The sequence below is a fragment of the Oncorhynchus keta genome, chromosome 35, assembly GCF_023373465.1.
Source record: "Oncorhynchus keta strain PuntledgeMale-10-30-2019 chromosome 35, Oket_V2, whole genome shotgun sequence".
Classification (NCBI taxonomy): Eukaryota; Metazoa; Chordata; class Actinopteri; order Salmoniformes; family Salmonidae; genus Oncorhynchus; species Oncorhynchus keta.
In genome coordinates, this window is record NC_068455.1 from 46,616,722 (window position 1) to 46,643,696 (window position 26,975).

Genomic DNA, 26,975 nt, shown 5'->3' on the forward strand with positions numbered 1-26,975 from the left:
TCCTCTGCTGCAAGAAGGGGACTCTTCTGTCATATTCAGAGGGACTTTATTATTCTTTTGTCGCCCTCTCTGCGGGTTGTCTATTTTGCCATTTTTATACATCTGAAGAGGATCTATGTCTTCCCTGTGATTTGACATTAAAAGACTCTGTATCTGTTAAACCGCTTTTGGGTCCTCACTCACGTGCATAACACAGATACTTATTTTGGTACAACTTGTGTCCATATCAGACAAACACGCATATTTATTTAAAATGTTCTTTGATTTTGCCTTTTAAGAAGTCTGGAGAGCCGTAGAGACAATATACATAGTTTGGATTGCCCCGGTCGAGACTCATTCAATGGCACCTTGCAATTCACTCTACCTCACACAGAAGTTTGTCTATAGCTATAGCTCTGAGCCAATGAAAATGTACAAAGCACACTTATGAAACGAGGTGGTGTAGTACCACTTACGTCCCCTGGATGGCAGTATAATACACACCATTGAAATCACCACAGCGAGCTGAATCCAGCCATTTTTCAGATATACAGTATATGTCAGACTTATAGTTTTTGTTAATAGATCCATTCATATTTGTCAGCTCAGTGTGGTTTTAAGGATTATATTAACAATCAAAGGATGTATGTACTCTGTGTGTGTGTGTGTGTGTGCGTGTGTGTGTGTGTGACTGACATTTGTATGCCTTTGAGTGTGTGCATTACATTTTTTTACGTGTAGGCCTAATGAAATGTTTCAAATGCACTTTAATCTTTCAACACACTTAGATCTGAATTTCATGTGATGTTGTGTTTCCTTACCGCAGTCAGTGGGCATGGGGGCCGAGGCCACCTGGTGGATAGTGGGGCGCGCTACACCACCGTGGGACAACGTGCTGTGACAGCCCAGGTCAGTGTCCCCCTCTGAAGACTGTGGCACCGGGACATCCTCTTTGGTCATCTCCCACCCAGGGCCTATAGACACACAGACAAGAGCAGAGTAATAAATACGGGTCATGATAATCTACCAATCAATCAAAAGTTTTAGGCTACATCAGCAGTTATCACATGTGCTGTACATTACAGATGACTTGTCAGACCAGAAGAAAAAACACCATTGGCCTACATGCTACATTGTGACTGATTGTGATAAAAACGGATAGCCCCCTGAGCTAAAGCCCAGACACTAGCTCAGATCTTACCATCAGAATCCATCTAGCCTAGTACCATTTCATCATCATTGCTATCAAAGCAGAACATAAATGAGAAAATGGATGGCAGGCAACGGCATGCAAATAAAAAGGTCTGATTCTCCTAAACGAATGGCCTATCCATTTATATGCACAATTACTTTTCTAACAGGAATTCTAAAAGGTTTTAGAAGGTCACCTGGTCCAAGTCCAACACCACTGCATGGATTTTAGGCCACACCTGTCTTAAAAAAATATATACTTAGTGGAAACGTTCAACCACTACACATTCTGTGGTTGTTTGTGTTGGATTAAAAACCATGTTAGAAAATGTGGTTGTATAACTACAGGGTCCTTTCCAACTGACTAGAATAAAAAAAGAGCTACTGTGTACTATTATACCACAATTCCGGTTTCAACAGAATTAATAGTGGAAAATAGGGATATGTAAGCCCTGGTGTAGAGCAGACCCATTTAATAGTGCTGACTCCAACCAACAGCACATACAGTGAGCTCCAAAAGTATTGGGACAGGGACACATTTTTGGTTGTCTTGTTTTGGCTCTGTACTCCAGCACTTTGGACTTGAAATGATACAATGATAACAAGATTAAAGTGCAGGCTATCTTCATCCATATCGGGTGAACCATTTAGAAATACTCCCCTCATTTACGTCGACCGAAAGTATTGGGACAAATTCCCATATGTGTATTAAAGTATTCAAAAGTGTAGTATTTGGTCCCATATTCCTAGTGCGCAATGATTACATCCATCTTGTGAATCTTCAAACTTGTTGGAAGCGTTTGCTGTTTGTTTTGGTTGTGTCCCAAATGATTTTATGCCCAATAGAAATTAGCTCTAATGTATTGTGTGATTTCGGAGTCACTTATTGTAAATAAGAATAAAACATCAAATTGTATTTGTCACATGCGTGGAATACAACAGGTTTCACCTTAGAGTGAAACACTTACTTACAAGCCCTTAACCAACAATGCAGTTAACAAATAAGAATATATTTACTTTACTAAACTAAATAATAAATAAAGAGCAACAATGAAGAGTAGCGAGTAGCTCTGATCAGGCCCTACACCCAAACAAGGGCACTGCGTTCATCCACCTCTGGCCTGCTCGCCTCCCTACCACTGAGGAAGTACAGTTCCCGCTCAGCCCAGTCAAAACTGTTCGCTGCTCTGGCCCCCCAATGGTGGAACAAACTCCCTCACGACGCCAGGACAGCGGAGTCAATCACCACCTTCCGGAGACACCTGAAACCCCACCTCTTCAAGGAATACCTAGGATAGGGTAAGTAATCCTTCTCACCCCCCCTAAAAAGATTTAGATGCACTATTGTAAAGTGGCTGTTCCACTGGATGTCATAAGGTGTATGCACCAATTTGTAAGTCGCTCTGGATAAGAGCGTCTGCTAAATGACTTAAATGTAAATGTAAATGTAATCTATGTTCTTAGATTAATGAGGATGCTTAATTCATGAATTACAGATAGTACTGAATGAATGGGGAATAATGACATGTGAAAAAGTAAGCATACCCCCAACACATGCTAAACTATCACCATTACAATAACAGGGGGGGGTAGCATGTCTTGGGGGTATGATACTTGTGCTTCTGTAATTTTCTTACTCATCATTACTCATTTCAGCACTACTTTACAAGGTCACTTTACAAATTAACTTGATTAGCCTGTAACCCGTTAGCCTGTAGCCTGTAACCCACATTGACTCGGTACCAGTACCCCTTGTGTATAGCCTTGTTATTGTTATGTATTGTATTACTTTTTGATAGATTTTTTTTTTCACTTTAGGTTTATTTATTAAATATTTTATTAACCCTATTTCTTGAACTGTTGGTTAAGGGCTTGTAAGTAAGCATTTCACGGTAAGGTCTACAACTATTGTATTCGGCGCATGTGACAAATAAAATTTGATTTGACTATCCGTACTCATTGTAGCATCCACATTGTAAATGGACAATGCACCAATCCGCTCCAACCTGGCATGGTATAATTTGATATGGAACCTTTTCTTATTTTCAAATCATATATAAGTTTATTTATCGCGTGCGCCAAATACAACAGGTTACAGTGAAATGCTTACTTACAAGCCGTAACCAAGTGAAATGTATGTTAAAAAAAGGTTTTAGATAAACAATAGATAAGTAAAGAAATAAAAATAAAAAAAACAGTAAAATGACAGTGAAAATAACAGTAGCAAGGCTATATACAGGTGGCACTAATACAGAGTCAAAGTGCGGGGGCACAAGGTTAGTCGTGCTAATTGAGGTAATATGTACATATAGGTATAGTTAAAAGAGATTATGCATAGATGATAAAAAGAAAGTAGCAGTTGTGTAAAAGAGGGGGGGTTGGCGGGTGGCGAGACACAATGGAAATAGTCCAGTAGCAAACCGCCTGGTGTAGAGATCTTGGATGGCAGGCAACTTAGCCCCAGTGATGTACTGGGTCATACGCACTACCCTCTGTAGTGCCTTGCAGTACACGGCTGAGCAGTCCCAGTACCAGGCAGTGATGCAACCAGTCAGGATGCTCTCGATGTTGCAGCTGTAGAAACATTCAAGGATCTGAGGACCCATGCCAACTCTTTTCAGTCTCCTGAGTAGGAATAGGTTTGTCATGGCTTCTTCACAACTGTCTTGTGTTTGAACCATTCTAATTTGTTGTTGATGTGGACACCAAGGCACTTGAAGCTCTCAACCTGCTCCACTAGAGCCCCGTCGATGAGAATGGGTCGCACTCTGTCCTTCTTCTCCTGCAGTCCACAATCATCTCCTTTGTCTTGATTACGTTGAGAGATAGGTTGTTATTCTGGCACCACCCGGCCAGGTCTCTGACCTCCTCCCTATAGGCTGTCTCGTCGTTGATCAGGCCTACCACTGTTGTGTCGTCTGCAAACTTAATGATGGTGTTGGAGTCGTGCCTAACCATGCAGTCGTGGATGAACAAAGAGTACAGGAGGGGACTGAGCACGCACCCCTGAGGGGCTCTAGTGTTGGGGATCAGCGTGGCAGATGTGTTGCTACCTACCCTACCCACTATGGTGTTGAATGCTGAGCTGTAGTCAATGAATAGCATTTTTGCTTAGGTGTTCCTTTTGTCCAGGTGGGAAAAGGCAGTGTGGAGTGCAATAGAGACTGCATCATCTGTGGATCTGTTTGAGCGGGATGCAAATTGGAGTGGGTCTAGGGTTTCTGGGGTAATGGTATTAATGTGAGCCATTATCAGCCTTTCAAAGCACTTCATGGCTACGGACGTGGCTACCTGCCAGTTGGTCAGCACATGCCCGGAGCACACGTCCTGGTAATCCATGTGGCCCAGCGGCTTGTGAATGTTGACCTGTTTAAAGGTCTGACTCACATCGGCTACGGAGAGAGTGATCACACAGTCGCCAGAACAGCTGATGCTCGTTGCTTGCCTCGAGGGAACGCATAGAAGTAATTTAGCTCATCTGGTATGCTTGTGTCACTGGACAGCTCGCAGCTCTGCTTCCCTTTGTAGTCTGTAATAGTTTGCAGGCCCTGCCACATCCGACGAGTGTCAGAGCCGATGTAGTATGGTTCGATCTTAGTCCTGTATTGGCGCTTTGCCTGTTTGATGGTTAGTCGGAGGGTATAGCACGATTTCTTATAAGCTTCCGGGTTAAAGTCCCGCCCCCTGAAAGTGGCAGCTCTAGTGGCAGCTTTAGCTCAGTACGAATGTTGTCTGTAATCCATGACTTCTGGTTGGGGTATGTACGTACAGTCACTGTGGGATCGATGTACTTATTGATAAAGCCAGTGACTGATGTGTTGTACTCCTCAATGCCATCGGAAGAATCCCAAAACATATTCCAGTCTGTGCTAGCAAAACAGTCCTGAAGTTTATAACGTGCTTCATCTGACCACTTTTTTTAATAGACAGAGTCACTGATTCTTCCTGCTTTAACTTTTGCTTGTAAGCAGGAATCAGATGCATATAATTATGGTCAGATTTGCCAAATGGAGGGTGAGCTTTTGTTTGCCCTCTGGTTGCGCATTTAAGAGGTCTTTGTTGTATTGTTTCAGGTAGAATCTATTTAAAAGCTATAAAAGGCTACATATCAACACACACGCGTTTAACTCAATTACTCTCCTAGTATAGGTTCTTTATTGGTGCCAATGGAAATGCCTACAGCAGTCAGGTGGCACCACCTGGGTAACCACACATCCTGCCTAGCCCTACTGAGAGAGAAAAGGAGACATGTTCCACTGCAACCTGTCCTCTTTGATGCCAGGCACATAAAGACACACACACAGCCACACACTAGTCTCAGAAAGCCCTAGGTCTGATCATTGTTAATGAGGGAGGGCACCCCTCTGCCTAGGTAGACAGACTACACAAAGACACACTCATGGGCTAGGTCAAAATTAACAAAAGAGCAGTCACACACACACAAAACTGGGATTCCTGGCTTTTGATAAAAAAAATATATATTAAAAAGTTGATAAAACTGTTGCCCCAAAAAATGACTGAGAGAAAAAAAATCCCATTTCAAAATAATGCTTTTTATTCATTGATGGTAATACATTTGACCATCATGATTAATGGCCTATAGTTTAATTTGCGTAATAAAGTGGATTTAAATGGGTGTGTGTGTATTTTTTTTAGGCTACATGATGAATATCTAACACAACTAATCACACACGCACAGCATACAGAGCCTTTTGAGCTGGATTTCCGCTGCAGCTCCTCAGCTGGTTGCAGTTGGAGTAAAACATGTGCTTTTATAAGCCCATTCATTGACAAACAATTCTAAATGCAATCCCATGTCAAAAACATTTTTGGTGCACACTTACAAAGAGCTAGGCCTACTATTTATTTTCCTCAACTGGTAGCCTAATTGAAGTGCGCCTCCCATTCACAATTCAAGTGCAGGCAACAGGCTATCGGAGCGTCACCACCACTTTACAATGTGAGCTGGAGGCAGTACGCATTTTGAAAACACAGCCCTACTTAATTGTTTGAAACCTGACTCTTTTACATCATATTATGAGGCATGTCTTACCTTGCTTCAAAGTAGTCTATAGGCAAATCCCACCATTTAAATGTGGAGGCAATTATTTTATAAAGACTTCAAAGGCGGAGCATGAGTTTCAAGTTTGGGGAAGCTTACAATTTATCATACCATTTCCACCGATCTGCATGCCAGTTATGATTTTCATATGCACACCTTCGTGGAACAGTTTAATTTCAATATAACGTTTTTGTTTCTCAAAATCACTCACATGGTTAAAAACTTCTTACGGCTGAAATCCTGTTAACGGGATCGATATGACAACAGCCAGTGAAAGTGCAGGGCGCCTAATTCAAACAAAAGAAATCTCAAATTTAAAATTCCTCAAGCATACAAGTATTATACACCATTTTAAAGATACACTGTTGTTAATCCCACCACAGTGTCCAATTACAAAAAGGCTTTACGATGAAAGCATACCATGCGATTATGTTAGGTCAGCGCCTAGTCACAAAAAAACAGCCATTATTCCAGCCAAAGAAAGGAGTCACAAAAAGCAGAAATAGAGATAAAATTAATCACTAACCTTTGATGATCTTCATTAGATGGCACTCATAGGACTTCATGTTGCACAATACATGTATGTTTTGTTCGATAAAGTTCATATTTATATCCAAAAATCTCAGTTTACATTGGCGAGTTATGTTTAGTAATGTTTTGCCTCCAAAACATCCGGTGAATTTGCAGAGAGCCACATCAATTTACAGGAATACTCATCATAAATGTTGATGAGAATACAAGTGTTATGCATAGAATTAAAGATATACTTCATCTTAATGCAACCACTGTGTCAGATTTCAAAAAAGCTTTACAGAGAAAGCACACCATGGAATGATCTGAGTACAGCGTTCAGCCAACAAAACAAGACATACAGATACCCGCCATGTTGTGGAGTCAACAGAAGTCAGAAAAAGCATGATAAATATTCACTTACATTTGATGATCTTCATCGGAATGCACTCCTAGGAATTCCAGTTCCACAATAAATGTTTGTTTTGTTCGATAAAGTCCATCATTTATGTCCAAATACCTCCTTTTTGTTTGCGCGTTTAGTTCACAAATCCAAAATCACAAGGCGCAGGCATTTAGTCCAGACGAAAAGTCAAAACAGTTCCATTACAGTTCGTAGAAACATATCAAATGATGTATAGAATCAATCTTTAGGATGTTTTTATCAAAAATCTTCAATAATATTCCAATCGGACAATTCCTTTGTCTTCAGAAATTAAAAGGAACGGAGCGCGCTCTCACGGCCTAGCGAGTGACTAAACTCACAACATTCTGCCAGACCCCTGATTCAAACAGCTCTTATTCGCTCCCCCTTCATAGTAGAAGCTTGAAACAAGGTTCTAAAGACTGTTGACATCTAGTGGAAGCCTTAGGAAGTGCAATAAGACCAAATGTACACTGTATATTGGATAGGCAATCACTTGAAGAACTACAAACCTCAGATTTCCCACTTCCTGTTTGGATTTTTTCTGAGGTTTTTGCCTGCCATAGGACTTATGTTATACTCACAGACATCATTCAAACAGTTTTAGAAGCTTCAGAGTGTTTTCTATCCAAATCTACTAATAATATGCATTTCTCAGATTCTGGGCCTGAGTAGCAGGCAGTTTACTCTGGGTACCGTATTCATCCAAGCTACTCAATACTGCCCCCAGCCCAAAGAGGTTAATGATAAAAATCTGAAATAAAATGATAAAATTCTAAAAGTTCAAATTAAACTAATGCGAGAGCACCAGCCTCTGCCATATGGACACAATAATAAACCGTGATCCATTGGCGGCTAAAGAAATGAGCGCATGGAACTCAAAGCCTATAGGCCAATGCAGCAGTAGACCTATAAACTTCAATCTTCAAATAAGTCAAAATACATAAAGCCGACAAATAAAAACTGTAAAAAAAAATATAAGGAAAATTCAGGTTCTTTCGATTGCATTTCTCTCTTTACTCTCTCTTTAGCCTGTCCGCCTCCCTTTCTATGTGTCTTTAATTGAGCTACTCCTTTCCCCATTACATTTGTTTAGTACCGATGATATATCTCATGGGGAACTAATAAAAATAAACAATCAAAGGGAACACAATTCACACAATGAATGCGAAATAATTGGCATTTTCTTTTATCATATTACTCCAGTGCTAACCTCTCTACATTGGCTTCCTGTTAAGGCTAGGGCTGATTTCAAGGTTTTACTGCTAACCTACAAAGCATTACATGGGCTTGCTCCTACCAATCTTTCTGATTTGGTCCTACAGTACATACCTACACGTACACTACGGTCACAAGACGCAGCCCTCCCTATTGTCCCTAGAATTTCTAAGCAAACAGATGGAGGCAGGGCTTTCTCCGATAGAACTCCATTTTCATGGAATGGTCTGCCTACCCATGTGAGAGACGCAGACTCTGTCTCGACCTTTAAGTCTTTATTGAAGACTCGTCTCTTCAGTAGGTCCTATGATTGAGTGTAGTCTGGCCCAGGGGTGTGAAAGTGAACGGAAAGGCACTGGAGCAATGAACCGCCCTTGCTGTCTCTGCCTCTAACCCTATTACGGGGGCTGAGTCACTGGCTTACTGGGTGGCAGGTAACCTAGTGGTTGGAGCGTTGGACTAGTAACTGAAAGGTTGGTAGATTGAATCCCTGAGCTGACAAGGTAAAAATCTGTTGTTCTGCCCCTGAACCGTCCCTAGGAGGGGTGTGTCACTTGAGTGGGTTGAGTCACTGACGTGATCTTCCTGTCCGGGTTGGCGCCCCCCTCGGGTTCGTGCCGTTAAAAGGAGATCTTCATGGCCTATATTCGGCCTTGTCCCAGGGTAGTAAGTTGGTGGTTTGAAAATATCCCTCTAGTGGTGGGGGCTGTGCTTTGGCAAAGTGGGTGGGGACGGGGCCACAGTGTCTCCTGACCCCTCCTGTCTCAGCCTCCAGTATTTATGCTTGGATCAGTGTGTTATATCTGGAATATTAATCCATTCTTATCCGGTGTCCTGTGCGAACTTTATGTATGTATGTATGTATGTATGTATGTATGTATGTATGTATGTATGTATACCGATCTATCTCTCTCTCTCTCTCTCTCTCTCTCTCTCTCTCTCTCTCTCTCTCTCTCTCTCTCTCTCTCTCTCTCTCTCTTAAAAAACTCAATTACAACAATACTGAATCACTCTAATACATCAATAAAATCTAATTAGCCTCAAGTAGATAATGTAACATGTTCAATCTGTTTTAAATAATGCAAAAACAAAGTGGTGGAGAAGAACGTAAAAGTGCAATATGTGCTATGTAAGAAAGCTAACGTTTCAGTTCCTTGCTCAGAACATGAGAACATATGAAAGCTGGTAGTTCCTTTTAACATGAGTCTTCAATATTCCCAGGTGAGAAGTTTTAGGTTGCAGTCATTATAGGACTATTTCCCTCTATACCATTTGTATTTCATTAACCTTTGACGATTGGATGTTCTTATAGGAACATTAGTATTGCCAGTGTAACAGTACAGCTTCCGTCCCTCTCCTCGTCCCTCCCTGGGCTCGAACCAGCAACATAACGACAACAGCCACCACATCGAAGCAGCGTTACCCATACAGAGCAAGGGAAACAACCACCCCAAGGCTCAGAGCGAGTGAAGTTTGAAACGCTGTTAGCGCGCGCTAACTAGCCAGCCATTTCACTTCAGTCACACTTCGGTTGATAGGTTTGAAGTCATAAACAGTGCAATGCTTGACACACAACGAAGAGCTGCTGGCAAAACGCTCGAAAGTGCTGTTTGAATTAATGTTTACGCGCCTGCTTCTGCCTACCACCGCTCAGTGAGATTATATGCAACACAGGACGCGCTAGATAATATCTAGTAATATCATCAACCATGTGTAGTTAACTAGTGATTATGATTGATTGTTTTTTATGACAAGTTTAATGCCAGCTAGCAACTTACCTTGGCTTACTCCTTGTGGAGTGCAACGAGAGAGAGGCAGGTCGTTATTGCTTAGGACTAGTTAACTGTAAAGTTGCAAGATTAGATCCCCCGAGCTGACAAGGTGAAAATCTGTCTTTCTGCCCCTGAACGAGGCAGTTAACCCACCGTTCCTAGGCCGTCATTGAAAATAAGAATGAGTTCTTAACTGACTTGCCTAGTTAAATAAAGATTAAATAAAGGTGTTAAAAAATATATATATATTTTTTTTTTTAAACGGCGCCCAAAAATACCAATTTCCGATTGTTATGAAAACTTGAAATCGGCCCTAATTAATCGGCCATTCCGATTAATCGGTCGACCTACATTGTCCTGGACCTGCTGTTTTCGAATCGCTCCCTCTACCACACCTGCTGTCTCCAATTCTGAATGCTCGGCTATGAAAAACGAACTGACATTTACTCCTGAGGTGCTGACCTGTTGCACCCTCTACAACCACTGTGATTATTATTATTGTTTGACCCTGCTGGTCATTTATGAACGTTTGAACATCTTGGCCATGTACTGATATAATCTCCACCCGGCACAGCCAGAAGAGGACTGGTCACCCCTCAGAGCCTGGCTTCTCTCCAGGTTTTTTCCTAGGTTCCTGCCTTTCTAGGGAGTTTTTCCTAGCCACCATGCTTCTACATCTGCATTGCTTGCTGTTTGGGGTTTTCAGCTGAGTTTCTCTATAGCACTTTGAGACAATGGCTGATATAAAAAAGGATTTATAAATCAATTTGATTAATTGATTGGACAGCCGAGCCATTCTGGAGAGAGACTAGCCTATATTTCCATCAAACTCCCCTCCTTCTTGTCTCAAGACATTATCTTCATACATATTTTAGATGCTTTTCACTGACAGCTGAAACTCAATCAGCTAGGCCTATTGCCATGCACTCTGCCCAAATTGTGGGCTTCACAAATTGGCATGATATGAAACAATCCACAGCTATATAAAATAAAAATTGACTCATCTGTGGCCAAGTCATGCTTTCTGGTGAAATATTTATGTATAGACAGGAATAATTATATTGTTTAGGCAAATGTATTTCTATTTACTCCTCATATGCCATTTCTCTCCTGTTCTATTGGTTTTCATCACATTTCTTTCCCCTGTCCAAAAGCCAAAGGCAAAATCCTAGTCATATTAGCAGCCCATCCTAGTTGTTGCATCTTTAGATAGATTCCCCCGCTTTCTACGTTTCTAAATTATATTTTCTTTTCTGTCACATATTAAACAACTCTCACCAGGTGCAATGTTTAGGATGGAGTTTTCCCCTGAATTGCATTTTGTCAAATGTTTGAAAATTAAGTTTATTGGCTGCTTCATAACAGGAGTTGCGTGTTCTGTTAAAATGAATTTCCATAATCTAAATATGATTTATGTCATTCTGAGCAACGTGGGTGGACTCCCCAATGCATATGGGTCTTTACATTTTTCAAATGGCCAGTAAATTAAAAAAATATTCCAGGTGACATGGTCTGGCACTACATTGTCCTTTCGGGATTTTATTACTTTACTTTATTTAAGTAGGCAAGTCAGTTAAAGAACAAATTCTTATTTACAATGTGGCCTACCTCGGCCAAACCCTAACGACGCTGGGGCAATTGTGCACCGCCCTATGGGACTACCAATCACAGCCAGTTGTGATACAGCCTGGAATCGAACCGGGGTCTGTAGTGACACCTCTACCACTGAGTTGCAGTGCCTTAGACCGCTGTGACATTCGGGAGCCTATATCTGAACTCAATATCACACCGCTAACTAAAGCTAGCCGTTTCACATCCGTTACATTAGCAATAGGGACTCCAAAGTGGGATAGCTCTTTGACTATTTACCAGGCCATCTATACAATTACCAAAAGCCCTGTATAGCCTATTTGGGTGTTTTGTCATTTCCAGCTAGCTAGCTAGCAGCAGCAAGATACATGATAATCTTGTCAATATACTTTCACAAACCAGCACAATGGATCCTGGTGAAGCGTGAGCTGTAAATATCATATGCATTTTATCGACTAGAAGACTCAATAGTCAGATTCAACCCGGTCTAAACGAAAACAATATTTCGACTAGACCGGGTTGCTAGCTTAGTCCATTTCATGCAGACAGGCTCTGCATCAGTAGTTGACGCTAACTACACAAGTTACCAATTCACATACACTGCTGATCATTTTCGCAGATACTAGCTACGGTGTCATTCACGAGTAAATTGTGATGCTTACTCAAAATATTAAATGGATGACAATGATATGAAAAGGTAACGTTAATTTACGCTCAGTTAGCTAGCTACACAACTGCATGAATGGCCACAGCTGATCAGGCCAAGCTTGCTGCGCATAAAAACAACAACAAACCACAATCTCGTACCAATTTACCACTCTAGCTATTGGTGCAATGTCAAACACTTTAGGGAGAACGACATACAGTACCTAGTCTTCCTATGGAAAAGGTAACCGGTGAGCAATCTGTCTATGTATTTGGTCCAGGATGCTCATGATGATGAAACAAAATTCCTCAACTCGATGTTAATGTTGACGTGTGTGTTGTGAGAAACAATAGTGGAATCTGCGATTCGGCTTCCAAATAAAAGTCCCACATTGAAACGAATGCAAACCGATAAAAATCGTGAAATCAAGCAACAATTGTACTAGATAAGGCTAAAACAATATTTGTTTAAGCAATAAGGCATGAGAACCCAGGATTTATCATGTGATAACTCCACATCGGGCCTATGATAATCCCCAGATTTTAGGACCTTAAACTGACATATGGTGTTCGATCCCCGGGACCACCCATACGTAGAATGTATGCACACATGACTGACTGTAAGTCGCTTTGGATAAAAGCGTCTGCTAAATGGCATATATTATATATTATTATGGAATTGTTTTAAGATGGTCATACAATGGATCATGTATCTTTTCTATTTATTTTAGTTTTTTAACCTATTTTCTCCCCAATTTCATGTTATCCAATTGGTAGTTACAGTCTTGTCCCATTGCTGCAACTCCCGTACGCACTAGGGAGAGGCGAAGGTCGAGAGCCATGCGCCCTCCCGAAACACAACCCAACCCAACCAAGCCACACTGCTTCTTGACACAATACCCACTTAACCCGGAAGCCAGCTGCACCAATGTGTCAATGTGTCAGCCCCATGGGTCTCCCGGTCACGGCCGGCTTCGACAGACACACTGCGCCACTCAGGAGGCGATGGATCATGTATCTATTTGATTTTGAAATATAGGACCCCTTTAGGTATAAAAATATATTTTAAAAAAATATTTTATAAAATATTGAATTTGGCCTTTACTACTACAGCCCCTAGAAACGCACTGAATAACACATTCATAAATGTAAAAAAAAGACAGTAAAAAAATAAATCATAAGGTTTCTGTGTCTGTCCTATATATAGGAGAAATAACAAAACTCAGGAAATATATACACATATTTAACCCCTTTTTGGGTCGGCACAAAACTACCTCCATACTTCCATAAATTATTTAAACCGGTACAGTTTACCTTCAGATGAGTTGTGTTCATGAGTCTCATTTTCCATAGAGTGGTCATATTAGTTTGTAGGCCAAACCGTTCGGACGCGACAGATGTTTTCGTGAGAAGGATGTCTCATGATCTGACAAACACTATAGTAGCTCGGCCACCTTCCACCGCAGATGCTGAAGGTTGCCATAGGCGGATTGAGACGTCTCTAGATTAAATTGACAGATTTTGATGGGGATTTTTTGTTATGTTACTTAGATTGACGCAACGGTACATCAATAGACTCTAGACAAATTACACAAATATTTGGATTGTAGCTCTTATTGCGGAACTTGAACTGTGCGAAATCAACTCACTATTCAGCCTATTGTGCGTATTGGACATTCATATTGTAATGTACAGCTGATTTTGGGTCCATGAAATGGGGTATCAGTTTATTCAGTGACACTCAGAGAATAGAACTGTAAAGATGTTTCACAAATATTAGTGTCGTAGCTTTTATTACGGGTCTTTAACAGCAATAAATAACATTTGATACTTTTTCCCGTTTGTAATAGTTTCAATTGAGACTTTTATTTTGAAGGCGAACCGCTGATGCCGCTATTGTTGTTCATAGCATACTTATGTTCCAAAATGCGCACTTCCGTTTTGCGTTCTCCGGTCTTTCAGGCTCGGTGGAAGATGGTCAAGTCAGAACGTACCGATTGTAGCTGTTGCTTTAAACTACACTGGGTCGTTGTACATTCAAGCCTAGCACTGCGCAGCATTATTTTCAGCGTCAAACCGCTTAATGTTTTCAGAGCCGCATTCACATAAATTAGCAGCGCGCCAGGCTGACAGCACGCTGTGGACGGGCAGATTTTCTTCGCGTTCACTAACTCGTAACCAAAGAAAAAATACAATTTAGCTACCCGTGTGATGTGACACCAACCCGTCGTAGCAAACTTCTGTCAACTTGCTACTGAGACTGAATGTGTTTGACTTGCATAGAGTGGTCATAATATGGATTATGTGTATAATCCGTTTTTTACGCAAACCAACCTGTTGCAAATTTAACATGAATAGCCCATAGTCTACATAATATTGTCTTGTCCATTGTTTTGTTATTTTAAGAAAACCAACACAAATGTATCAGTGTTTGTGTATTCATTTGAGAGTTCAATTCACTTGCTAGAAATAAGCGCATCAGAACTTCCCAGTTTATTCTCATTTAGCAGCCTGGGGCACCTGTGGCTCAGAACACATTTCATGATCTGAGGGGTGGAGCCTTTGGTTACTTCACCACAGACCCTGTGGTATAAAGTAGGCAAAGGCTCCACCTCTCAGTGATCACCTAGGTGAGGACTCAAAGAGAAACCTGCACATACAGAGAGTACCTCAAGACAAAACATTCCTATGAGGTAAGTGTTAAATCCTTTTTTATTTTTTTTACATCCTTATACCATTAAGTTGATCTCCTTATAACATTATACTGTTAACAAATGTATCTTTCAATTTCTTCAGAATACAAGGGTGTATGGGTTAGTACCCACATCAATGACAACATAGAACTCAAGTCAAGTTTTTCAGTTGTCTATACTTGTGAATTCCAGGTACATTTCCATAGATGAGTTGTTAAATGGGTTATGTATTCCCCAGCTTGTTAATATCATACATTTAAAAAATTACATGAATTTACCCTCTGTGCAAGTTCCACCCCTTTCTGTTCCAATTTGCTCTCTCAGACAAGGCTCACACCTCGGGAAGGACTCCCTTCACAGGGAGTAGGGAGGTACAGGTTGTCAGGGCTAGTTTTGGTCCAGGGGATAATGCTGGTTTCTGTATGGGGTTAATGCAGTGGAACATTGCATTGTAATGTTATTTTGTTTTGCAGGCAGACGCCAGTACCAGTATGGCAGAATTCATCAAGAAGACGGTGTTGGATGAAACCCCCAGTAAAAGGGGATAAAAAGGTTGAGGTCCATGTGATTAAAATGAAAATAAAAACACCACACAATTACTAAAGAAAACACCTGGAGGACCTAAGCCTAAGGCTTTCTGGTAGTTTCTGAAACACTCCACACACAAAATAAATGAAAAAGGGAGCCTGAATGTGGTTAAATGCAAGTTTGTTACAATCTTCTCATTTGGTTTGGCAAATTGTGGGGAAATGCCCTTGTAACCGATGTGAAATAGCTAGCTAGTTAGCGGTGGTGCACGCTAATAGCGTTTCAATCAGTGACGTCACTCGCTCTGAAACCTTGAAGTAGTTTTTCCCCTTGCTCTGCAAGGGCTGTGCATTTTGTGGCGCGATGGGTAAAGATGCTTCGAGGGTGACTGTCTGTGTGCATAGGGTCCCTAGTTTGAGCCCAGGTAGGGGCGAGGAGAGGGACGGAAGCTATACTGTTACATTGGTGCCGTGACCCGGATCACTGGTTGCTACGGAAAAGGAGGAGGGTGAGTGTAACCAATGTGAAATGGCTAGCTAGTGAGCGGTGGTGCTCGCTAATAGCATTTCAATTGGTGACGTCACTTCTCTGAAACCTTGAAGTAGTTGTTCCCCTTGCTCTGCAAGGGCCGTGTCTTTTGTGACGCGATGGGTAACGATTCTTCGAGGGTGACTGTTGTCTGTGCAGAGGGTCCCTGGTTCAAGCCTAGGTAGGGGCGAGGACAGGGACAGAAGCTATACTGTTACACACTCAAAACAATTAACAAAACTACCAGAACAGTCAAGGTCAGATGGCTTTTCATAAAGTAAAGAAGTACTTTATGGTCACACACGTGTTTAGCAGATGTTTTTGCGGGTATAGCGAAATGCTTAGTTTTCTAGCTCCGACAGTGCAGTAATATCTAACAGTTTCACAACATATACCCAAAATACACGTAAATCTAAGTAAGGAATGGATTAAGAATATATACAGTTTGGGCCTCCCGGGTGGCGCAGTGGTTAAGGGCGCTGTACTGCAGCGCCAGCTGTGCCACCAGAGACTCTGGGTTTGCGCCCAGGCTGTCATAACCGGCCGCGACTGAGAGGTCCGTGGGGCGACGCACAATTGGCCTAGCGTCATCCGGGTTAGGGAGGGCTTGGCCGGTAGGGATATCCTTGCCTCATCGCTCACCAGCGACTCCTGTAGCGGGCCGGGCGCAGAGCACGCTAACCAAGGTTGCCAGGTGCACTGTGTTTCCTCCTACACATTGGTGTGGCTGGCTTCCGGGTTGGATGCGCGCTGAGTTAAGAAGCACTGCAGGCTTGGTTGGGTTGTGTATCAGAGGACGCGTGACTTTCAACCTTCGTCTCTCCCGAGCCCGTACGGGAGTTGTAGCGATGAGACAAGATTGGATAACAATTGGATACCACGAAATTGGGGAGAAAAAATGGTAAAATTCAAAAAATAAAATAAAAGAATATACACAGTTGAAGTCAGAAGTTTCCTTAGGTTGGAGTCATTAAAACTAGTTTTTCAACCACTCTACAAATTTCTTGTTAACAAACCACGAAATTGGTATCATCTCGTCAACTTGGCCTGGCACAGCTAGTGCAGGGATAATGATTTTACATCCGTAAACTGCGAAGTCAAGATCATACATTGCTTTAGGGGTAACCACCACAGCCAACAATAACAACATCATCAGCCAAATATATTTTCATGTCCGGAGTGGAATGTAAAAAGGCTTGCTTCGGCTCCCTTACTCAGAGTGCATGCCGTTGACCCACTGTCAATCATTGCTTTTAGTGTAGGGCCATTTCCAATAGAGACTGGTGTGTAAAATAAACTGTCAGCTCTTGGAATTCTGTGTCATTTGAAAAATTACATTTTTGTTGTCAGGGATACTATCGCTGTAAAGCTTGTATAGGGACTCACAATCTTCCATATCATCAGTGGTGGTGTTGGGAGGTTTACTCTCATGATCAATTTTCGTCTTCGGAAAGTTGCATCTAGAATGGTGAGCTGAATGACACTGAACAGTCTATTCTCACGGCAATGAGTGAGAGCAGAGTATGTGCAATCTTTGCACACAGAACAAGGTGTGGCATTCAGGCCTTCAATCTTGGGTAGATTACTAGCAGTCCGTTTCCCCGAGATTTGAGCTGGTCTAAGGCTCCACAGCAATAACTTCTCTAGCACATCAATTACTCTCTCTAGAGCAGTGATCTGAGCTCTTAGGTTGCTGTGGCTCCTGTATATCTGCGGCTGGGACTGAAGTGGAACTAACCTCGACTCTGTTCACTGTGATACTCTCACTTGTTTCTCTGTGTACTTCTGCGGTGGCTTTGAAGCTCATCTCTGCATGGTAGTCTTTTAACACATCTTGTACTTCAGGTGCAGACCACTGGTCAATTGTTTTGGCTCTGAACGTGAAGGCTAGTTCGTTGCTTGGGCAGTTCCTGATGAACATGTGTGTGATGTCTGTGCTAAGATCTTCATGTGCCTTACCCTGTTCCTTCAAGCCTTCTGTAGCAGTGTCTGCTGCACGGTTCAGTCTTAGCCATTATTCATATGGGTCCTCCTGTTCTTTGAGTAGATTTGTGTAAAAATCTTGAAGTGGGATATATGAGTATTGACTGCAGCTAAAATGCTTCCTGAAGACACTATAGATGGCATCTGGGTTAGCTAGAATGTCAATGTCACTGTTCTTGATTCCAATTTTGACTACATCTTTTGTTCTACCCTTCAGATGGATGAGAATCTGTTCGGCTTGCTCCTCTATTTTCATGTGCTCCTTTTTAATATCGTTTTTCATGGCCTCTTCCCATTCATCAAAGGTAATTGTGTCTGATCTCCCCTCTAAAGGAAGGTGGTTCTTAGACCTTTCTTTGGGTGACTACTTGGACTTGGGAGAAGTCCTGAACTTGGCTAACTGGAGGGTCAGGTCTCTGTCTTGGTTCACTTTGGCTTGTGGCTGTAGCTCCTGTTGGGCTACTAGAGCTGAAGTGCAAGATAGGACAGCAGCTAGCTGATAGCATTATCTGTTGGACTATGGTACTCATCTGGCCTATTAGCACTGAATCATCTTTGTGGTTAGGAGTAGAGGTGCTAACAACATGGGGCCTAGGTGAGTTGACTACATGATGACCATGAGAAGCTGCATTGTCCCCACTGACTAAAGGAACTTCCCCTGCAATTTCACTAACATTGACATCACCACACACACACACACAATGACTACCAGTTGGGAAAGGAATAGGTGACCTCAACACACCTCTTCCCCTACCAACATTGACAGGTGTAAGCAGATCTGAACAATCAATACGGTTTAAACTCATTGTTGTAGCTCAAAATGAAATTTTTTTTTTTAACAAATGACAGATGTATCTGTGTTTCCTCTCGCTGCCTGTAGACAGAGAAGATAGGAACACCAATCTTGATTGATGATCCGGCTCACAGCACCAATGTGACCTTCCTGGTCCCGTCTGTGAGTCAACACAGGAAGGAGTAATGGAGTTATTTTATTTCCAAAACTACAATCATGGGACACACAGTATGGATGAATGATGAGTAATAGCCGGGATATAAACAGCAATTCTCCATGTATCTGCTGTATAATATACTGACAAAAGAACAATTGAAATGTCTTTCATAGTCATAGTGTCGTAGTGCATTTAAGTCATAGTCATAAGTCATAGTGCATTTAACAATAATAAATATTGTTTCCATGTGTAATCTCATATTTGTAACGTCGTTCTTCGTTTGTGGAAAGAGAGTCGGACCGAAATGCAGCATAGTGGTTACTCATGACTTTAATAGAAAAAAGTGACACATGAAATAACGATACAAAAATACAAAACAACAAACGGAACGTGAAAAACCTGATTACAGCCTATCTGGTGAAACTACACAGAGACAGGAACAATCACCCACGAAATACAAAGCGAAACCAGGCTACCTAAATACGGTTCCCAATCGGAGACAACGAGAATCACCTGACTCTGATTGAGAACCGCCTCAGGCAGCCAGGCCTATACAACACCCCTAATCAGCCGCGATCCCAAATACTACAAACCCCAATACGAACAATACAATAACCCCATGTCACACCCTGGCCTGAACAAATAATAAAGAAAACACAAAATACTAAGACCAAGGCGTGACAATATTCACAACATCAGAATAAACTATCATCCTTTTTATTATCAAAAGAAATCAAATTAACCTAAAATTACTCTGTCACACTCTTGTGGCGAAGAAATATAATACACCTAGAATGCACCACATATTTTCCTCAGCTAACAAAACCAGGCTAATGCGCTGGCTGGAGCTCATGAGTTTATAAAACATATATTTTATATATTTGTCATAAATGACCTGCAATGATGGGACACACACAGTATGGATGAATGATCAGTAGTCGACAGGATACAAATGGCACTCCTAAAGAAGATGCATTCGTTAGCTAGCATAAAACTCACATGGCAAGTAACATATAGAGTGGCTTATTTGACACTAAACCAACAACATTAATTACTAAACATAAATTGCTAATGTACGAGGTAAAATGTGGGTTTTATGATTTAATGTCAACTTTATATATTTCTGTCCCTAGACCATTCAATTTTCAACTCACTCACAGCAATTCTCCATAATTCTGCTGTGGATTACCCAGAATCCCATACCTTTATCACTGAGTGTGTTAGACAATGTAAACACAGTAATCCACCAGGAGGTGGCATAATGTCCATTTTATGTTGGAATTTAACAATTTAATCATACTGTTACAAGAGCAACTGTTGACAATTTGCAGAGCCTCGCTGTACAGTGGAAAAATGGGGAAAGTTCAGGATTGGAGTAATACATGACCAGGACAGTGGAGGATGACCTGGTGGAAATGAATAATAAATGCTGCTCATGCTGCAAAGAATTTCCACTGTGTTGTTAGCAGATGCTGAGACGGTACAACCTGCTGACTGATGCATACCATATACTTGGCCTTGGATACCAGTTCCTACTCACCCTCTGTTACCCAGGTAGTTCCTACTCACCCTCTCAGTTACCCAGTTAGTTCCTACACACCCTCTGTTACCCAGGTAGTTCCTACTCACCCTCTCAGTTACCCAGGTAGTTCCTACTCACCCTCTCAGTTACCCAGGTAGTTCCTACACACCCTCTGTTACCCAGGTAGTTCCTACTCACCCTCTCAGTTACCCAGGTAGTTCCTACTCACCCTCTGTTACCCAGGTAGTTCCTACTCACCCTCTGTTACCCAGGTAGTTCCTACTCACCCTCTCAGCAACCCAGGTAGTTCCTACTCACCCTCTCTGTTACCCAGGTAGCTTGTGAGTAAAGTTTCTCTACCTTAAAGTATATCAAGAGCACTCTCTCACAAGAACACCTAGAGGCCTTCATGCTGATGGCCACCGGGAAGGACATCCTAATGGCCCTGGATACTGACATGGTGATCCATAGAGTTGCAGAGAAAAGCCAGCTGTTGTGACATATTTCCTATAACTTGCTTACTTACCATTATTTTACTCCTACATTTCTAATGTCTCTTTTTCCTGTCTGTGATATTGCTGTCCAATACTTTGACAGAGTAAAGCCAGCCAGCTGACCTTGAGCAGCAGTTAGACAGTTCTATGTTTCAGTGAGTATTGTGGATATTTTAGCATGATGGCTTGTTCTGCTCTCTTACAGGTTACGTTCTATGTTTGGAGAGGTGTTCAACCATTGTTTTTTAGAAGGTGTACTCCCATGACTTAAAGCCAGCCAGCTGACCCTGCGCAGCAGTTAGACAGTTCTATGTCTCAGTGAGTATTGTGGATATTTTAGCATCTCTTTTTCACTCAAGGCTTCAGGTGATGTAGATGAATCATGACTCATGATGGCTTGTTCTGCTCTCTTACAGGTTACGTTCTATGTTTGGAGAGGTGTTCAACCATTGTTTTTTAGAAGGTGTACTCCCATGACTTAAAGCCAGCCAGCTGACCCTGCGCAGCAGTTAGACAGTTCTATGTTTCAGTGAGTATTGTGGATATTTTAGCATCTCTTTTTTACTCTAAGCTTCAGGTGATGTAGATGAATCATGACTCATGATGGCTTGTTCTGCTCTCTTACAGGTTACGTTCTATGTTTGGAGAGGTGTTCAACCATTGTTTTTTAGAAGGTGTACTCCCATGACTTAAAGCCAGCCAGCTGACCCTGCGCAGCAGTTAGACAGTTCTATGTCTCAGTGAGTATTGTGGATATTTTAGCATCTCTTTTTCACTCAAGGCTTCATGTGATGTGAGGTTGTTCAATCATGACAAATTCAGTGTGTTTTCTGTAGAGGTTTTATAACAATGTGCAGCATTTGTGTGTGTGCGTTCCGCAGCCTTTTTAAAGTAGTACTGCAATGGTGATCAATGGTTGTGATGCAGCTTGGTGGTTGTATTAGGGACTGGTCGTGTGTGCATTAGCAGGGCGGCCGTGGGGGAGTATACGGGGGCCAGTTCTGGTGGGCTGGTCTGGATCAAAGTCCTGGGCTGTTTTTTTACTCCCAGTCGATCCCTGACTGTATGTAAGGTATTGTCATAAAACATTTAATTATAATGATAACATTCACCTAGGAATTCACTTGTTGAAGGCCACAAGGCTAAAAATGATCAAATTCAACAACCATATCCATGTTACTAACAAATATAGTCATGGGTGCTACAATTCACTCGAAAAGGCAAGGCCACAGGGAAATTATATTGGGGCTTATTTTTTATTCACCTCAAATGTGAACTCCCTACAGGATCACAGTGACTCTATCGGTTTAAGTGAGGACTACAAAATCACTTTAAGTAACTGTACTCAGATATACAGATATACTAAGTGCAATGGGTTTCCTCAAAAGTTTTGAGTAATGACAGGGTTTAGAGTGTATGATCAATATATTATGCAAGTTTGATTTACATTTTAATAATTCAACTTTTTCTGTATTTAAACTATTTTATTTTGTTGTGAAATTAATCTTGCTGCTCTGTGTGCCACTGACTTCTTTACCTTTTGGCCTTGTTTTGCATATATTTGAACTTCCTATAATCCTTATTATACTGTATTTATCATTACATATATTTATTCCGCATTTGTAAATGTTGTTTATGGACTCACGTTGTAAAATATCTGTTTTATTTTTCCCCCTTCTGGAACAATAAAGACTTACTGAACTGAACATTTGAACATACTTTTGTTACCATATTTCTGAACTTGCTTATTAGCGTCTCACTCCTCTCCTCACTTGTTTCTACCCTCTTATCTCTTCTCTTGTCACCTTTTGTGTAATATATTGATCCAAGTGAGGCTGAAGTACAGTCGACCAGAGAATAGAATTAAAGGTGTTCCCCTTTCAGGCCCACTATTAATAGAGTCCTCTTGGGAAGTGTGGGTATATTTACTGCAGTGAGCCTAAAACAAAAGCTTCTTTAGGAACGGGAGGTTTGAGCTAACGTAGGCTAATGCGATTAGCATGAGGTTGTAAGTAACAAGAACATTTCCCAGGACATATCTGATATTGGCAGAAAGCTTAAATTCTTGTTCATCTAACTGCACTGTCCAATTTACAGTAGCTATTACAGTGAAATAATACCATGGTATTTTTTTTTTTTTATTTCACCTTTATTTAACCAGGTAGGCTAGTTGAGAACAAGTTCTCATTTGCAACTGCGACCTGGCCAAGATAAAGCATAGCAGTGTGAACAGACAACACAGAGTTACACATGGAGTAAACAATTAACTAGTCAATAACACAGTAGAAAAAAATGGGCAATCTATATACAATGTGTGCAAAAGGCATGAGGAGGTAGGCGAATAATACAATTTTGCAGATTAACACTGGAGTGATAAATGATCAGATGGGCATGTACAGGTAGAGATATTGGTGATATTGGTGTGCAAAAGAGCAGAAAAGTAAATAAATAAAAACAGTATAAAAACAGTATGGGAATGAGGCAGGTGAATAAGGGTGAGCTATTTACCTATAGACTATGTACAGCTGCAGCGATCGGTTAGCTGCTCGGATAGCTGATGTTTGAAGTTGGTGAGGGAGATAAAAGTCTCCAACTTCAGCGATTTTTTGCAATTCGTTCCAGTCACAGGCAGCAGAGTACTGGAACGAAAGGCGGCCAAATGAGGTGTTGGCTTTAGGGATGATCAGTGAGATACACCTGCTGGAGCGCGTGCTACGGATGGGTGTTGCCATCGTGACCAGTGAACTGAGATAAGGCGGAGCTTTACCTAGCATGGACTTGTAAATGACCTGGAGCCAGTGGGTCTGGCGACGAATATGTAGTGAGGGCCAGCCGACTAGAGCATACAAGTCGCAGTGGTGGGTGGTATAAGGTGCTTTAGTGACAAAACGGATGGCACTGTGATAGACTGCATCCAGTTTGCTGAGTAGAGTATTGGAAGCCATTTTGTAGATGACATCGCCGAAGTCGAGGATCGGTAGGATAGTCAGTTTTACTAGGGTAAGCTTGGCAGCGTGAGTGAAGGAGGCTTTGTTGCGGAATAGAAAGCCGACTCTGGATTTGATTTTTGATTGGAGATGTTTGATGTGAGTCTGGAAGGAGAGTTTGCAGTCTAGCCAGACACCTAGGTACTTATAGATGTCCACATATTCAAGGTTGGAACCATCCAGGGTGGTGATGCTAGTCGGGCATGCAGGTGCAGGCAGCGATCGGTTGAAAAGCATGCATTTGGTTTTACTCGCGTTTAAGAGCAGTTGGAGGCCACGGAAGGAGTGCTGTATGGCATTGAAGCTCGTTTGGAGGTTTGATAGCACAGTGTCCAATGACGGGCCGAAAGTATATAGAATGGTGTCGTCTGCGTAGAGGTGGATCAGGGAATCGCCCGCGGCAAGAGCAACATCATTGATATATACAGAGAAAAGAGTCGGCCCGAGAATTGAACCCTGTGGCACCCCCATAGAGACTGCCAGAGGACCGGACAGCATGCCCTCTGATTTGACACACTGAACTCTGTCTGCAAAGTAATTGGTGAACCAGGCAAGGCAGTCATCCGAAAAACCGAGGCTGTTGAGTCTGCCGATAAGAATTTGGTGATTGACAGAGTCGAAAGCCTTGGCGAGGTCGATGAAGACGGCTGCACAGTACTGTCTTTTATCGATGGCGGTTATGATATCATTTAGTACCTTGAGTGTGGCTGAGGTGCACCCGTGACCGGCTCGAAACCAGATTGCACAGCGGAGAAGGTACGGTGGGATTCGAGATGGTCAGTGACCTGTTTGTTGACTTGGCTTTCGAAGACCTTAGATAGGCAGGGCAGGATGGATATAGGTCTATAGCAGTTTGGGTCCAGGGTGTCTCCTCCTTTGAAGAGGGGGATGACTGCGGCAGCTTTCAATCCTTGGGGATCTCAGACGATATGAAAGAGAGGTTGAACAGGCTGGTGATAGGGGTTGCGACAATGGCGGCAGATAGTTTCAGAAATAGCGGGTCCAGATTGTCAAGCCCAGCTGATTTGTACGGGTCCAGGTTTTGCAGCTCTTTCAGAACATCTGCTATCTGGATTTGGGTAAGGAGAACCTGGAGAGGCTTGGGTGAGGAACTACGGGGCGGAGCTGTTGGCCGAGGTTGGAGTAGCCAGGCGGAAGGCATGGCCAGCCGTTGAGAAGTGCTTATTGAAGTTTTCGATAATCATGGATTTATCGGTGGAGACCGTGTTTCCTAGCCTCAGTGCAGTGGGCAGCTGAGAGGAGGTGCTCTTGTTCTCCATGGACTTCACAGTGTCCCAGAACTTTTTGGAGTTGGAGCTACAGGATGCAAACTTTTGCCTGAAGAAGCTGGCCTTAGCTTTCCTGACTGACTGCGTGTATTGGTTCCTGACTTCCCTGAACAGTTGCATATCACGGGGCTATTCGATGCTATTGCAGTCCGCCACAGGATGTTTTTGTGCTGGTCGAGGGCAGTCAGGTCTGGGGTGAACCAAGGGCTGTATCTGTTCTTGGTTCTGCATTTTTTGAACGGAGCATGCTTATCCAAAATGGTGAGGAAGTTACTTTTAAAGAATGACCAGGCATCCTCAACTGACGGGATGAGGTCAATGTCCTTCCAGGATACACGGGCCAGGTCGATTAGAAAGGCCTGCTCACAGAAGTGTTTTAGGGAGCGTTTGACAGTGATGAGGGGTGGTCGTTTGACTGCGGCTCCGTGGCGGATACAGGCGATGAGGCAGTGATCGCTGAGATCCTGGTTGAAGACAGCGGAGGTATATTTGGAGGGCCAGTTGGTCAGGATGACGTCTATGAGGGTGCCCTTGTTTACAGAGTTAGGGTTGTACCTGGTGGGTTCCTTGATGATTTGCGTGAGATTGAGGGCATCTAGCTTAGATTGTAGGACTGCCGGGGTGTTAAGCATATCCCAGTTTAGGTCACCTAACAGGACAAACTCTGAAGCTAGATGGGGGCGATCAATTCACAAATGGTGTCCAGGGCACAGCTGGGAGCTGACGGGGTCGGTAGCAGGCGGCAACAGTGAGAGACTTGTTTCTGGAGAGAGTAATTTTCAAAATTAGTAGTTCAAACTGTTTGGGTATGGACCTGGAAAGTATGACATTACTTTGCAGGCTATCTCTGCAGTAGACTGCGACTCCGCCCCCTTTGGCAGTTCTATCTTGACGGAAGATGTTATAGTTGGGTATGGAAATCTCTGAATTTTGGTGGCCTTCCTGAGCCAGGATTCAGACACGGCAAGGACATCAGGGTTAGCAGAGTGTGCTAAAGCAGTGAGTAAAACAAACTTAGGGAGGAGGCTTCTGATGTTGACATGCATAAAACCAAGACTTTTCGATCACAGAAGTCAACAAATGAGGGTACCTGGGGACATGCAGGGCCTGGGTTTACCTCCACATCACCCGCGGAACAGAGAAGGAGTAGTATGAGGGTGCGGCTAAAGGCTATCAAAACTGGTCGCCTAGAGCGTTGGGGGCAGAGGATAAGAGGAGCAGGTTTCTGGGCATGGTAGAATATATTCAGGGCATAATGCGCAGACAGGGGTATGGTGGGGTGCGGGTACAGCGGAGGTAAGCCCAGGCACTGGGTGATGATGAGAGAGGTTGTATCTCTGGACATGCTGGTTGTAATGGGTGAGGTCACCGCATGTGTGGGGGGTGGGACAAAGGAGGTAACAGGGGTATGCAGAGTGGATCTAGGGGCTCCATTGTGAACTAAAACAATGATAACTAACCTGAACAACAGTATACAAGGCATATTGACATTTGGGAGAGACATACAGCGAGGTATACAGTAATCACAGGTGTTGAATTGGGAAAGCTAGCTAAAAACAGTAGGCGAGGCTAATCAGCTAGCACAACAAACAGCAGGTAAAATGGCGTTG

The 26,975-nt window shown here is 42.4% G+C and overlaps 1 protein-coding gene and 1 long non-coding RNA gene across 5 annotated transcripts in view; one reads left to right on the forward strand and one right to left on the reverse strand.

Annotated features, from left to right (window-relative positions):
• The window catches only part of LOC118368558 (CAP-Gly domain-containing linker protein 4-like), an 83,443-nt gene extending 70,709 nt beyond the window's left edge, over positions 1–12,734 (reverse strand). The window contains exons 1-2 of one of the 3 annotated variants that reach the window (XM_035752752.2): positions 12,616–12,734; positions 801–953 (exon numbers count right to left, since the gene is read on the reverse strand). In XM_035752752.2, the coding sequence (XP_035608645.1) occupies positions 801–939 (139 nt within the window). In that variant the 5' untranslated portion in view covers positions 940–953; positions 12,616–12,734. Of the gene's footprint in view, positions 1–800; positions 954–7,166; positions 7,830–12,615 lie in introns of those variants that run through there. The other 2 variants (XM_052497085.1, XM_052497086.1) reach the window with 2 other exon arrangements.
• Positions 12,735–14,330: 1,596 nt separating this feature from the next.
• LOC118368560 (uncharacterized) lies at positions 14,331–22,399 on the forward strand. Of its 2 annotated transcripts, XR_008093189.1 has the most exons (5): positions 14,331–15,084; positions 15,558–15,636; positions 21,295–21,407; positions 21,506–21,618; positions 21,717–22,399. It is a non-coding gene; the product is annotated as an uncharacterized LOC118368560 (long non-coding RNA). The 2 variants fall into 2 exon arrangements; XR_004822370.1 differs by lacking the exons at positions 21,295–21,407; positions 21,506–21,618; positions 21,717–22,399 and adding an exon at positions 19,004–19,331.
• Positions 22,400–26,975: the final 4,576 nt, after the last annotated feature.